A 14,624-nucleotide genomic window follows, 5' to 3' on the forward strand; every position below is an offset into this window, starting at 1 on the left:
GAGCTTGGCTGGGCAAGGGCCACCTGGATAGACTTTAGCCCCTATCAGCAACCCTTCACTGCCCTCCCAAAGTGCCCACCTGAACAACCCTGACCTCACCTGGCTTGGGAGGGGCTATGACCTTTGACTGCTTCCACCGTGGTCCCATCTTTTTTATTATTATTATTCGGCCACACCATACAGTATGTGGGATCCTATTTCCCTGAACAGGGATTGAACTCATGCCTCCTGTATTGGAATGCAGATTCTTATGCAATGGAATGCATTCCCTGGACTGCCAGGGAAGGCCCTGTCCCAGCTTTCACCTTCTGTCCCCTCACTCTCCTGATGGACACAGGAGGCTGTAGTTACGTGCTGCCCCAGCACCAGCAAACTCTCTGCCTTTTGGCCATAATGTTTTCTGTTTGTTTTTGTTGTTTAATATTTCTTTATTTTTGGCTGCGCTGGGACTTCATTGCTGTGTGCGGGCTTTCTCTAGTTGCAATGAGAGAGGACTCCTCTCTAGTCGTGTGTGGGCTTTTCATTGCAGTGGCTTCTCTTGTTTGCAGAGCATGGACTCTATAGAGTGCGGGCTCAATAGTTGTCTCACATGGGTTCAGTTGCCCCATGGCACATGGAATCTTCCCGGACCATAGATCTAACCCATATCCCCTGCATTGGCAGGTGGATTCTTAACCACCAGACCACCAGGGAAGTCCAGCCATAACTTTTTAAATGGAAAAAAAAATTGCAAAGGATTATAAAGGAAACCAATTATATTGAAACACAGTTATAAAACATCTACATTTTTTGGTATAGTAATATATATGCTTCTTTATTAACACATTAAAAACAAGATCTAACAACTACGGTTATTTCAAAGTAGTGATGAGAGTAAATGATATTTTGCAATATCTTCAAAAACTATAACACATTCTGAACACATCTGTGATTTCTGTTGGTTACAAAGTCACAGGCACTCTTAAAACTACTGTGGCTTATTGCCCGTACATAGGAGAATGGTAAATTTCAGTTACAGGTGAGTAAAAGTAAAGATATAATCTTTTCCTATCTAGTTTCACAACCCCCTGAAATCCATAGACCCCAGTCAAGAACTTCTGGTTACAGAATAGAATGGGAAGGAAAGGAGAAAACCATCATCATTGAGCCTTATATTCCCTCTGCCATTTAATCTTTACACCAATCCTGTGAGAGATGTATTATAACTAGATTTTCTGATGAGATACTTGCGGCTCAGAGAGGTTGAGTGTGTTGCCCAAAGTCATCCAGGCCCTGCTCAGAAGCCTTTATTGCTCCTCCACACAGAGGTGTCTCCTTAGGGGAGATGAGCTACATAGCAAGATATTCAGTTGACCCTTTGGCCCTAGAGTCCTGTCTCCTCCCCAGGCCTTGTGACCTGTGGGGTTTATTTAACCAGTGTACAGAAGAGTGATGGCCCCTGGAAATCACACACACTCAGTTATTTTTATCTCCAGTTTATTTTTTTTAGACTAAGAGCAGAGTATGAAAGTCACAGCCAAAGCACTTGAAAAAGGCCCAGGAGGATGGGTGGGGACCACAGAGGATGGGCAGAGCAAGGTCCTGGGAGCTGGGCCCCGGCTCAGGGCTGGAGGGGAGGGGGCATTGTTGTCTCACGGTCTCCAAAAGTGTCTGTGCGTTGCATAGGTCCTGTCTTCACAGAAGACAAAAGAGGGGCCAGGGGGTCCCCCGGGGTTGGGGGGGCTAACCTGGTGGGGAAAGGATCTGAAGCTGGAGGGGGAAGTCAAGGAAGGTCAGGGGGTTAAGGAGGGGGAGGGACTCTGTCCGTCTGTACATTATATATAGATATATAGAGTCTGTACATGCCTGCCTGGCACCCCAATGCCCACCCCTTGTCACCCTTGTCCACTGTCGGCGGCCCCCCGCAGTGGTGTCTGCTTGTAAACTTGGATTCAATCCAAACCACAATCCTGGGAGTGGGAATGGGAGGAGGACGTGCTTATTGCTGTAAACAGGGGAGGGGCAGCAGGTGGTGCCACCCCCTCACCCATCTAGTCCCCTCCCTGTGTTCTGGCCCTGGAAGAGAGTGACTGGGGGTGTCTCCCACACTTCGATTTGCTCTCTCTGGGGCACATTTGTCTCTCGGGGGTGGGGGGACAAAGGGGGAGGGCACCAGGGGTCACAGAAAGGTACCAGGGGGCAGGGAGTCCTGAGCACCGCCCTTTACAGCTCCCGGGTTTGGTACCAAACATTACCAGAGCCACAAGGCCACTTGGGACCCGTGGCTGTCCCTGTACCTGGTCCACTACAGTGCCCTACTTGGTGGAGAGGGGACAGGAGGGGTGAGCACAGATGTATGCTGCAGACCCCACTTCCAGCCGTCAGAGGAGGGGTCTAGGCCCCACGGCTAGGCTTCCCTGGAGAGGCCAAAGGCTCCCTGCTCTGTCCCAGCCCCGCCCCATCTCTCCCCTCCAAGGGAGGGGGCAGAGCTAGGAGGCCAAGAGTGTCATCAGGAAGAAGGCGATGCCCACCGCCAGGGGCAGATGTTCCCGCTTGGGGCTGGTACCGCTGATGCTCTTCTCAAGCTTGGGCACCTGGGGGTTCTCTCCCTCAAAGTCTTCTGTGGATAGATGAAGAGACAGACTGGTGAGAGCCGGGCTGCGCGCTGGGGCGGGAACACGCGGCAGCGGTAGCAGCAGTGGAGCGGGGGACGTGAGCACCACAGGGGTGGTAAGGATCGGTGCCCCCGGGGGAAAGACATGCAAGAGGAGCAGGCACCGGGGAGGGGGCTGCGGTTCCAGCAGTGGCCACCAGAGGGCGCTGCGCAGACTCACCCAGCACGTTGATCTTCACATGGGGGCCCATGGTGAACTGGGGGAGAGTGGGGACCGGCTTCTCCCCGGAGTGCGATGCTGTGGGGTGGGGTGCGGGTGGGGAGAGAGGAGGGGAGAGTCAGGGCCAGGATCCCCTCCCCCTGCTACAGCTGGGGCGCGAGTCCCCCTCGCCTGTGCCCTCCACCTCCACCCCCAGGAAGCCAGGGGAGCCCCAAAGCAGGGGAGCCAAGGATTGGGGTCGCGGCTGGGAGCCGATTATACTCACTGGAGGCGCAGCAGACGAACACCTTCATCCTCAGACACTTCCAGTGCAGGTTGTGGGTGGGCGTGGCTGGGGAGGAGACTGGGCCTGAGTCCCTTTTTCTCCAGATGTTCTACCCCGTGCCCTCCTCGATCAGAAACTCTCCTCACTCCCTCCAGACTGCCCCTCTTGCGCAGTGTCCTTCAGTACCTCCTCCACCCTTTGGGCATTGGTCGTGGTGGCTCTGCCGTTAGCCCTAGAAGCTCCTGGGGTCCTATCCCTCGATAAACTGAACCCTGAGGTCCCGCCTCCGAAATGCCCCTCACAGAAACAGTGACTCTGTGACCTTTGGGAATGCCACTAGACCTCTTTTCTTAGCCTCACGACCCTGAGCTGGAACCCTGAGGGCCCCAGCTCCCACGCCTCATCCCGGGGTATCACTTGGAGCGACAGAGACCTAGTGCCAGCAGCGCTGGCCGGGCCCCGGCCCCTCGGGACTCCACCCCCTGGCACTTAGGCCCCGCCCCGGCCCGCCTCCAGGCCGTCACTTACAGATGTAGTAGTACTCGTGGCCGGCGTGGAACTCGTAGCCCAGAGAGAAGGCGCTGTAGCGCTGGAACTTCTCCGAGAACTTGATGGGGCTGTGGGGGGCGTGCGGTCGGTTGCACTCCCAGCGCTTGGAGCCTTGGCTGGCGTTGCAGGTGCGGTAGCCGTCCCGGCTCACCATATACAGCACGTACTGCTCCGCCCCGCCTCCGGGCCCTGGCCCCGCCCCGGGGCCCACCCCTGAGCTGTTGTAGTGCGGGCAGTAAATATCCAGATAATCGTTCACGTTCACCTGCACCGTGTAGCCCTCTCGCCGCAGGCTGTGGGGGAAGGAAGCGGGTCAGAGAGAAGAAACCCAAAGCCAACCCGCTTTCCACCTCACCTCTCCGCAGACCTTCCCTAGGGTCCTTAGAGTCTCCAGGCTTTCCTTCTGAGCTTCCTCTCCTCTCAGTCCCTTTCTCTATCCCCAGGGCCCTAGTGCCTCCAATCCCCGCACTATCTTTCCAGGCCCACTCCTGGTTCTGCCCTTCTCCTGGTAGCCACCAGAGGGTAGCAGAGACGCAGGGAAGCCCGGCCGGCCTCCAAAGGAAAGGAGGCGGGGGAGAAGGGTGGAGGGAAGTAGGGAACGTATGCTTTGGTTACCACAGAAACGGCGCAGGTCCCTGTGACTCCCAGACCCAGGCCCGGATTTCCTCCGTCCATTCCCCATAATTCACTAGTGGGGAGGAGGGATAGAAGGAATGGAAGTGCGAAAGTGGGAGGGATCCCTTGGAGGGATGTGCACCCTCCATCGCCTCTCCCAGCATGCTTTCCTGATGCTGCCAGTCCACCCCCATGGCGAGTCCGACAAGACCTGCCCTCACAGACATATGTATGCAGGCTTCATGCATATACATGCACAAGTTCTGTGGCACACACACAAATATGTCCACCGCCCACTCACAGGCAGCGTACACATAGAAAAACTAGGTGATATGTGTGCCGGACTGGCATGCCAGTATTGGTTGACCCAGCAATCTTCAGCTCTTTCTCTGCCCTTCCTATACAGACACACACACTGGCACATGCTCTCTCTACAGTATGACTGGTCTCTGTACCTTGAGTCTCACTGACCTCCACCCTGAGGGTATGGACAATTAGGTCTCCAATAATGTGACACACCAGGACTTCCCTGGTGGCTCAGATGGTAAAAAAATCTGCCTACAGTGTAGGAGAGCCAGGTTTGATCCCTGGGTTGGGAAGATCCCCTGGAGAAGGGACTGGCTACCCAGTTCAGTATTCTTGCCTGGAGAATTCCATGAACAGAGGAGCCTGGTAGGCTACAGTCTATAGGTTGCAAAAAGTCCAACACGACTGAGCGACTAACACATATGCCAATGTGACACAACAGATTAGGGAGCTAAGGGACTCAACACAAAGGCTCCATGTGGTGTCATGCCAAAACTGGTATCTCTATACCCCTCTCTCCTCAACCTGACACTAACTCCCCCTTAATGATGCTGAACAAAGTAGTGGGCATAGTGCCCAGACAAGATGGCTGTGCCTCTTACTTCCCTGATCCTTCTATGGGCAGAGAAGCAGATGCTGGGTCCCTTGTAATCCCCACCTGCCTTGCTAGTTATCATCAAAGTGTTGGTCTTAATGCTCTCTCGATGGTGGTATTGAGTGGTGTGGGGATGGGAGAAACATCTGAATGGAGAAAGAAACTCAGAGAAGTAGGCAGGAGTTTCCCCTAATTTTCTTTTCGTAGGAATGCACACATCTTGGCAGTGAGAAGGGCGTATAGTGGACACAGGAAGGCATGGGATACTTGGCAAAATGTCAAACCACTGGGGTCTCTGGTTCTTGGGAACTCCCTGAGGGGAAGGACTCGCTCCCCTTGTCACCAGGCACCTCCCAGTTCCACAAACAGTAATTAGATCCATTAGTGAAGTGAGCTTGGAGGCCTTTGGATGGGGTGGGGCCTTGAGGGTCCCTCCTCACCTCACCTTACATCCTTGGCCTTGCCTGTGCCACCCCCTCCCCAAACACTCCCTTTCAAGCCTAGCAGTAAGGAAGACAGGTAAGAGCTGGTGTTTAGGCACTCCAGTAAGAATGGGCTCAGCCTCCTTGAGTCATCAAGAATGCCACCAGCCCTACTCGGTTCCCATGGGAGTGATGGGTCACTCTGGCTCCTCCCTGGCCCTGGCACCCAGGTGGGCAGGAGTCTCGGCCTGGGGCACTGGGAGCAGGAAAACGGGTTAGACCAGGCCTAGCTCCCAGCTGCCACCCCAGCTTTACCTCTCTATCCACAAGCTCAAAGTCTACTGTTCCTCGCCCACAGGCTTTGAGGAGGGGGCCCCCAGTGCCAGACCTGGAGCAGCTGCACAGCACTCGAGGCCTCTGTCCTTGAGCCTCACTGGGTTTCCAGCCCTGAAGCAGTGCCTCACTAGGGCACTGCGTAGTTTCCCTGCAACACACTCTGGGCTGAGTGGCATGAATCGCCCCTGAAACGCCCCTACCCTCCCTGCTGGGCATGTGGGAGAAAGAACTGCTGGGGGAATGACTGCCCAGTTGGTAGGTGGTGGACAGGGGGCAAAAGGCTGGCTGCCAGGAAAACCCAGCCACAACTCCTGGGAGATCTGAGGTGTCTGCTTGGCTTGGGCGCTTTAATTGAATCTGTCATCCTCCCAGTTTTGGCAGTAAAGAGGGAGGTGCCGCTAGGCCCCGGCTTAGCTTCACAGCTAACCCCTCCTTTAGGGCCGCGCCTCTCTAACCTCGAGCCACACCCCGCCCCACCCCGCCCCCGCGGGAGAGGAAGGCAGGCTGGGCTCTGGGGACTGGGACGTGCCTGCCCCTTCAAACAGTTCTCTACTCTTCCTCACTTCATCTCCTACTAGCCTCCCACTTCCCTCGCAGAAAGGCGAGGGTCAACACACCTCACCTGGAGGGGTGCCCCCTCACCCCGGCTTTCGCCGCCCCCGGTGCACATTCCGACCCCTCTCTTTCACTCCTTCAATGCCCTGTCTGCCCGAGCCTCGTGGGCTGGGCGGCGGGGGAACCGGGAAGGAGCAAACCTCTCCCCCCGGGGCAATTAGGGGCTGGTAAACAGGGTGTCTAACAAGACCAGGGAGTAAGGAAAGGATCCCAAGAGATCCTGAACTTGTTAAATCCCTGCCCCCCACCTCTAAACGCCAAGATGCAGAGCTACGGAAGTGGAGGAGGGAAAAAGACACCGGACCCCTGTTCTCCTTCCCTCTAGCGCGCGCCCCCGAGGCTGCGCGCCACTCACCCCAGCAGGCGAAGCCGGACCACGTGTGCGCGGCGTGGGGTCCGCGCGCCCGGGCTGGGATGGGTGGTTGGCGAGAACGCTCGCGGGGCGGCGCGTGCACGCTGACACCCCCGCACCCCTCCGGCGCCCTGTGCCTCCGCGCCCCACCGGACTGGGTCTCGCCAGCTCGGGATTCGGCTCCGGGCTTCTCCGGCCGGCGTCGGGTGGGAGAAAATCAGCGCGCCCCACATCCCCGCCCCTCCTCCCTGCGACAGCGGCGGCGGCGGCGGCGAAGGTTTATTGATCTGCAGCGGCGGAGAAGCGCGAGAGACCCGCCGAAAGCGAGACACACAGAAATGGAGTGAGAGGGAGACGCACACCGAGAGGGGGGATGAACAGGAGACTGGATTCACCGAGAGGTGAAAGGGAGTGAGGCAGTGAGAAAGAGAGGAATCCAGAAACCGAGAAAGAGATGTTAGAATGAGACGGGAGAGAGGCTTGGAGAAAGGGAGAGCCATAGAGGCCGCTCCAGAGAGGCCCACAGACAGCAAAGACGGAGACAGGGACGCAAAGGAGAGAGTATCAGGGACAGGGAACCGGTTCAGGGCAGAGACTCGGTGACAGGAAGAAAAGAGAGAGGAAGACCAAACAGGGACGTAGTAGAGCCTCAATAAATATTTGTTGAATGAATGTATGAATGAAAGATAAGCAACAGAAACATTTAAGAGATAAAGAGACAGGTAGGGAGACAGCTAGAGAAAGATATTCTGACGCTTTTTGAGATTGGGGCGAATGCCAGCACCCTTGGACAGTTCTGCAAAGAAATGAAGCACAGACCTGGGCGCTTCCATTTGGCCACTGGCCGGTCCCGCCCCCCGCCATTCAGTTCCGGGCTCATGGGACCCCTCGACCTCACACTCTCATGCTTTCTTCCAGTAAGGTTCCCCCATGCTCGGTTTCTGGGCCAGACTGGGAACAGGTTTCCTCTATTCCAGAGGACCAAACGGAGGGACTGAGTGCGGGATAGGGGCAAGATCACGGTCGCTGTGCAGGGTACTGCCCCCAGGTCTGTCAAAGAGGCCACCGCACGTGTCCCACCAGTACCCTCCCACGTGACCCCCAGGAGGCGGGGTCGCAAGACCCTCTTCACGTGACCCCAGGGGGCAGAGACCCTTGGCACGTGATGGCGGGGTGGGAGCCAGGAGCCCAGCTCACGTGACCGGGGGGAGGGGACACGGGAGCCTGTGGCTCGGCCCGGCCCCGCCCCCAGCTCCCTGGCCCTCTCCACTCCCGGCTCCGGAGCACGTCGCTCTCACGATTTATGGGGCCGCGGCTGCCGCAGTGAGGGAGCCGGGGAGCCCGGGCGCAGCGGCAACAAAGGCGGAGGAAGCGAGGCGGGGGCGGCGGCGGCCTCCCGGCCCGGTACGCGCCCCCTCCCATCTCTACTGGTCCAGACCTGCGGAGGAGCAGGGAAGACAGAAAGGAGGCTCTCGGAACCTGGGCTCCCCCACCCCCTCCCAGGGCTTTCACCTGCGCCCAGGTGTATGCGGGGAGGGGAACCTGATCAACAACATCCCCCCTTCAGCCCTATCCCCGCCATTCCCGCATCCCCTGGCTCCGGCTTATCCTAAGAACGTGAGGGTGCCCTGACCGTGGTGGGGAACCCGGAGACCCTCACCTGCGTGCTCTCCACTCCCTGCCAGACTCTAGCGGGGCGGGGGGCGGACGTGTGAGTCTGGGGGAGGGAACGAGCTAGATAGAGAAGGGGAGTCAGCTCCTAGCGGCCCCCGGAGTTCTCCGAGTCCCGCTGGGGGGGGAGGGGCCGTATCCCCACCCCCGAGGTTTCCATGGGAAGCGAGAGGGGGGCGTCGTTGCCTCATCCCCACCCCCAGTCTGACACTCCGGGCGCGAGGAGGGAGAGAGGGGGAGGCGCAGAGCCCCAAACAACAAAGAGCAGGAGCCGCGAGCGGCAGCCCCTCCCCCGGGAGGTTGGGGGTCGCGGCCGCCCGGCCCTCTGGTCCCCTCTCGAGGGGCCTCGCCATTTGCTCCCGAGTCGCCCCCTGGGATGGGGAGCCAGAGACAGTGCGCCGCCGCCGCCTGGGCAGGTGTGACAGTGACCCCCGTGTCCCCAGGGATCCCCCCAACACACAGACACACACGGAGGCGGCAGGGGTGATACACACAGCGGCTCGGCGGGGAGGAGAAGACAAGGGCAGCAAGGACTGAGCAGAATGAGAAACTGGCCCCGCAGCCGGCACCCAGCCGCCGCTCCACACACCCCGGGAAACCATACGGCCGCCCTGACACCCGCCCAGACCGCAGCGGCGCCGACAGCTACCCTAGCCCAGACGCGGCCGGCCACGCGGACAGCGACCGCAGCCCCCTCCTCGACCCGTCGCCCGCTCCCACCCCCAGACGATCGCCGACGCAGACACACAAATCACACACTCAGACACACACGCACACTGACAGCCGCGCACGCCCGCTCACACTTGGAGCCACACGCTGTCCCCAGCCCGGGTGTGTGTGTGACACGCCGACATCTCCTTGCCTTTCTCCCTTTCGCCGGTACCCCACGTTCCTATCCTATCCAAGCGGCACCTCCAGAACCCCGCAACTTGGCGACCCAGCCCCAGCTCATTCCAGCCCCGCTTATCTATACAACCAGGGCAATCCATTCACCTTCCTTCTGAGGAGGTGCTCGTCCGGACTCCTTGCCTCAGCTTTGGACCTCACTTGTTAAAGCAGGAGTCATGCCCAGAACCCCTAGAAACGCTCGCCACTGAAAACAGGTCATCCCTGGGCTCCCCAAGTGCGGCGGCCTATCCCCAGCATGCTGGTGCTCCCAAACCCCAGGCCGGCCGAAGGAGATGAAGATGGGGGAACTGTCGAGTGGGGGGTAAGCTATTCCAGAGGCGGGTGTGGAGAGAAGCCAAGGTGGGGTGGGGTGTTCCCAAGCAGCCTCCTCCGCTCGGCCCAAGCCCTGGTTACTCTACCTTAACAGCCTCTTTCAGACACCCGCTGAGTTTCATAGACGCCCACAGAGTGTGTCCCCCTCTCCCTCGCCTTATAGCCCCCAACTGTGGTTTCCCAGGACTGCCACCCCAGGTTCCCCCAGGACTTCCCAGGCCTCCCCCTCTCACTGACGCGAGACGCATGGGCTCCCTGGGCCCCCGACTCACTGCTGGTTGGAGCTGTTCCAGTACACCGCATGCCGGTTTCCCAGCGCCCCCCCGGGCCCCTGGGCCAGCAGCGGCAGCAGCGGCACGGGCACGAGCAGCAGCAGCAGCAGCAGCGGAGCCGCCGCCATCCCCGGAGCCGCCGCCGCCGCCGCCCCCCGACTGAGCCCCGCGCTCCCGGCTTCTCGCTTCCCAGCTCCCTCCTGCCGCCGCCGCCAGCCCCCGAGCCTTAGGCCACGCCCCCAGCCCTTCCCTCCGCCCTCCCGGGCGCGCCCCCAAGGCCCCGCCCCTGGCGCGCTCCCGTCAGGCCCCGCCCCGCTCGGGCCCGGAGCGCGCGCGGCGCGTGGGAGGTGAGAACCGTGCTGCCCCCTCGGGAACAACCCGAGCGCTCCTCGCCTCTCCCTCGTAGGTTTAATTTGCTACCGCCGGTCCCGTATCTTTTGCTCCCCAGTCTGGATAAGAAGGCTAGGGAGGCCAAGACAGGGATCTCAATCTCTTGTCAACATTCATTTCTGGGATGGGAGACTTGAGAAGAAGCTTGGGGTCCAAGATCCTTTAATAAGTAAAACTAGACCTCCCTCCTTTCTGAACAGTCAGGTCCTCTACTCCCTTCACATCCCTCTTCCCATGTGCGTGAGGAGCCAGATGGGGTCTAGAGGGTGGCTGAGAAGCCATTAGCTGCCACCAAGGACCTTACTGATGTTGCTCTGAACCCCCCAGCTGGGCAGGAGGCTTGTTTTTCTTGGCGGTAGTGTAGAGGAGTTCGGCCGGAGAGTGTCAAGGCTGGGTGCTGGGAGGGCCTTCAGCAGTCCAGGGCCCAAGGCAGAGGAGGGACTGAGGAGAGTCAGTTCAGTTCAGTTCAGTCGCTCAGTCGTGTGCTCAGTCGTGTCCGACTCTTTGCGACCCCATGAATCACAGCATGCCAGGCCTCCCTGTCCATCACCAACTCCCGGAGTTCACCCAGACTCACGTCCATCGAGTCAGTGATGCCATCCAGCCATCTCATCCTCTGTCGTCCCCTTCTCCTCCTGCCCCCAATCCCTCCCAGCATCAGAGTCTTTTCCAATGAGTCAACTCTTCGCATGAGGTGGCCAAAGTACTGGAGTTTCAGCTTTAGCATCATTCCTTCCAAAGAAATCCCAGGGCTGGTCTCCTTCAGAATGGACTGGTTGGATCTCCTTGCAGTCCAAGGGACTCTCAAGAGTCTTCTCCAACACCACAGTTCAAAATCATCACTTCTTCCGCACTCAGCCTTCTTCACAGTCCAACTCTCACATCCATACATGACCACAGGAAAAACCATAGCCTTGACTAGACGAATCTTTATTGGCAAAGTAATGTCTCTGCTTTTGAATATGCTATCTAGGTTGTCATAACTTTCCTTCCAAGGAGTAAGCGTCTTTTAATTTCATGGCTGCAGTCACCATCTGCAGTGGTTTTGGAGCCCCCAAAAATAAAGTCTGACACTGTTTCCACTGTTTCCCCATCTATTTCCCACGAAGTGGTTGGATTGGATGCCATGATCTTCGTTTTCTGAATGTTGAGCTTTAAGCCAACTTTTTCACTCTCCACTTTCACTTTCATGAAGAGGCTTTTTAGTTCCTCTTCACTTTCTGCCATAAGGGTGGTGTCATCTGCATATCTGAGGTTATTGATATTTCTCCCGGCAATCTTGATTCCAGCTTGTGTTTCTTCCAGCCCAGAGTTTCTCATGATGTACTCTGCATATAAGTTAAATAAACAGGGTGACAATATACAGCCTCCTTTTCGTATTTGGAACCAGTCTGTTGTTCCATGTCCAGTTCTAACTGTTGCTTCCTGACCTGCATACAAATTTCTCAAGAGGCAGGTCAGGTGGTCTGGTATTCCCATCTCTTTCAGAATTTTCCACAGTTGATTGTGATCCACACAAACGCTTTGGCATAGTCAATAAAGCAGAAGTAGATGTTTTTCTGGAACTCTCTTGCTTTTTCCATGATTCAGCGGATGTTGGCAATTTGATCTCTGGTTCCTCTGCCTTTTCTAAAACCAGCTTGAACATCAGGAAGTTCATGGTTCACATATTGCTGAAGCCTGGCTTGGAGAATTTTGAGCATTACTTTACTAGCATGTGAGATGAGTGCAATTGTGCGGTAGTTTGAGCATTCTTTGGCATTGCCTTTCTTTGGGATTGGAATGAAAACTGACCTTTTCCAGTCCTGTGGCCACTGCTGAGTTTTCCAAATTTGCTGGCATATTGAGTGCAGCACTTTCACAGCATCATCTTTCAGGATTTGAAAGAGCTCAACTGGAATTCCATCACCTCCACTAGCTTTGTTCATAGTGACGCTTTCTAAGGCCCACTTGACTTCACATTCCAGGATGTCTGGCTCTAGGTCAGTGATCACACCATTGTGATTATCTGGGTCATGAAGATCTTTTTTGTACAGTTCTGTGTATTCTTGCCATCTCTTCTTAATATCTTCTGCTTCTGTTAGGTCCAATATGCCAGCAAATTTCGAAAACTCAGCAGTGGCCACAGGACCGGAAAAGGTCAGTTTTCATTCCATCCCAAAGAAAGGCAATGCCAAAGAATGCTCAAACTACCACACAATTGCACTCATCTCACACGCTAGTAAAGTAATGCTCAAAACTCTCCAAGCCAGGCTTCAGCAATACATGAACCATGAACTTCCTGATGTTCAAGCTGGTTTTAGAAAAGGCAGAAGAACCAGAGATCAAATTGCCAACATCTGCTGGATCATGGAAAAAGCAAGAGAGTTCCAGAAAAACATCTATTTCTGGTTTATTGACTATGCCAAAGCCTTTGATTGTGTGGATCACAATTAACTGTGGAAAATTCTGAAAGAGATGGGAATACCAGACCACCTGACCTGCCTCTTGAGAAATTTGTATGCAGATCAGGAAGCAACAGTTAGAACTGGACATGGAACAACAGACTGGTTTAAAATAGGAAAAGGAGTTCGTCAAGGCTGTATATTGTCACCCCATTTATTTAACTTATATGCAGAGTACATCATGAGAAACGCTGGACTGGAAGAAGCACAAGCTGGAATCAAGATTGCCAGGAGAAATATCAGTAACCTCAGATATGCAGATGACACCACCCTTATGGCAGAAAGTGAAGAGGAACTCAAAAGCCTCTTGATGAAAGTGAAAGTGGAGAGTGAAAAAGTTGGCTTAAAGCTCAACATTCAGAAAACGAAGATCATGGCATCCGGTCCTGGGACACTGACAAAGGATGCTTCACTCACTCTCAACCAGAGACCCCTCCCAACACAGCCAGTGGCGTCCCTAGGCAGTCTCACTCCTACTCTCACAGACGTTGAGGAGAGGGTGTACAGGCAGAGCACCCTGTACTCCAGTTCTCATCACAGTCATTATCCTCACAGGGACACCCAAGCACAGACATTACATCCACACATTCAGAAGAGGCACAGACACTCAGAAGCAGAGAACATTGAAATACAGGCATTTGACACAGCCATATAGACACACAGATGACCCTTCAGAGACATACAAGTATAGGTACCACTAGGTACCTAAAGATCGGTAGAAACACAGAGATTCAGGACACAGAGACATTGGAGCACACACCTAGACACACACATCGTGACACCCACAAGCCCATGCACACCCTCTGACATACACACAATTCTGCACTCTCCTCTTCTCTCTCGTCCTATGAATTAGAAATTCAGGGAAAGAAAAATCTAGAATCTAGAAAGTGTTAGTCGCTTAGTTGTGTCCGACTCTCTGCGACCCCCGCCAGGCTCCTCTGTCCATGTGATTCTCCAGACAAGAATACCAGAGTGGGTGGCCATCCCTCTCCAGGGAATCTTCCTGACCCAGGGATCGAACCCTGGTCTCCCACATTGTAGGTAGATTCTTTACCATCTGCGCCACCTGGGAAACCCCAGAGATTGAGGGAAAGGGTCTCAAATCCAGACCTAGGGATTGTCTACCCCTCATCTCCTTTTGTTGGGGAGGCTCAGATTAAGAGTGATCAGGAGGACCAGGTCTCAGCCCAGACTCTCAGAACCCAGTCCAACCACCTGAGCCCAGGGTTGAGGAATGATGTGCTTTTCTTCTTACTGTAGGACAGAGGACATACAAGCACCCTTTATCTGCTTATTGTTGGCAGGACAAGGGTCCTGACCACAATTTGGCCTCAGATGCTGGGTTTTGGGGGAGGGGCAGTACCATCCAGAAAAAGCCCTGTGCCTAGCTGCTGTCAGGAGAGAGCAGTCTGTGTCCTCCCTGGGCTCTTCTCCACCCCCAGGAGATCTCCTCTCCCTTCTCAGGAGCCAGAAAATAAATTAGGCCCCTTGAGGTGGGAATGGGGGACATTGCAAACAGCTCTCTCTCCCCTCAGACACCTCAGCCCGAGGGAGATTTGTTTCACCCAAATGATGCTAACCTGCCTACTCCAGGTGCCACGCATCGCAGCCTCCTCCCCGCCTACCCACATTCCTATTCTGCAGAAGAAGCCTCTCTCTGTAGGTCCCACAGTTGGCAGAGAGGCTGCCCGTATTCATAGGGAGTGGGAGCTTGCTGGTTTGGCCTAGGACTTTAAATTCCATTTTAGAAGCCCT

At 55.8% G+C, this 14,624-nt stretch overlaps 1 protein-coding gene across 2 annotated transcripts; it reads right to left on the reverse strand.

Annotated features, from left to right (window-relative positions):
• Positions 1-1,459: 1,459 nt before the first annotated feature.
• EFNA3 (ephrin A3) lies at positions 1,460-10,234 on the reverse strand. 2 transcript variants are annotated; one of them, XM_027531386.1, is made up of 5 exons: positions 10,033-10,234; positions 3,607-3,920; positions 3,079-3,144; positions 2,814-2,891; positions 1,460-2,599 (listed from the first exon to the last, which is right to left on the reverse strand). In XM_027531386.1, the coding sequence occupies exons 1-5, from the start codon at positions 10,158-10,160 to the stop codon at positions 2,469-2,471; spliced, it is 717 nt and encodes a 238-aa protein (XP_027387187.1). In that variant the 5' UTR covers positions 10,161-10,234; the 3' UTR covers positions 1,460-2,468. The 2 variants fall into 2 exon arrangements, with proteins under 2 accessions (XP_027387187.1, XP_027387197.1); XM_027531396.1 differs by lacking the exon at positions 2,814-2,891.
• Between the last annotated feature and the right edge of the window lie 4,390 nt (positions 10,235-14,624).

Source organism: Bos indicus x Bos taurus, chromosome 3 (genome assembly GCF_003369695.1).
Source record: "Bos indicus x Bos taurus breed Angus x Brahman F1 hybrid chromosome 3, Bos_hybrid_MaternalHap_v2.0, whole genome shotgun sequence".
In the NCBI taxonomy this organism is placed as follows: Eukaryota; Metazoa; Chordata; class Mammalia; order Artiodactyla; family Bovidae; genus Bos; species Bos indicus x Bos taurus.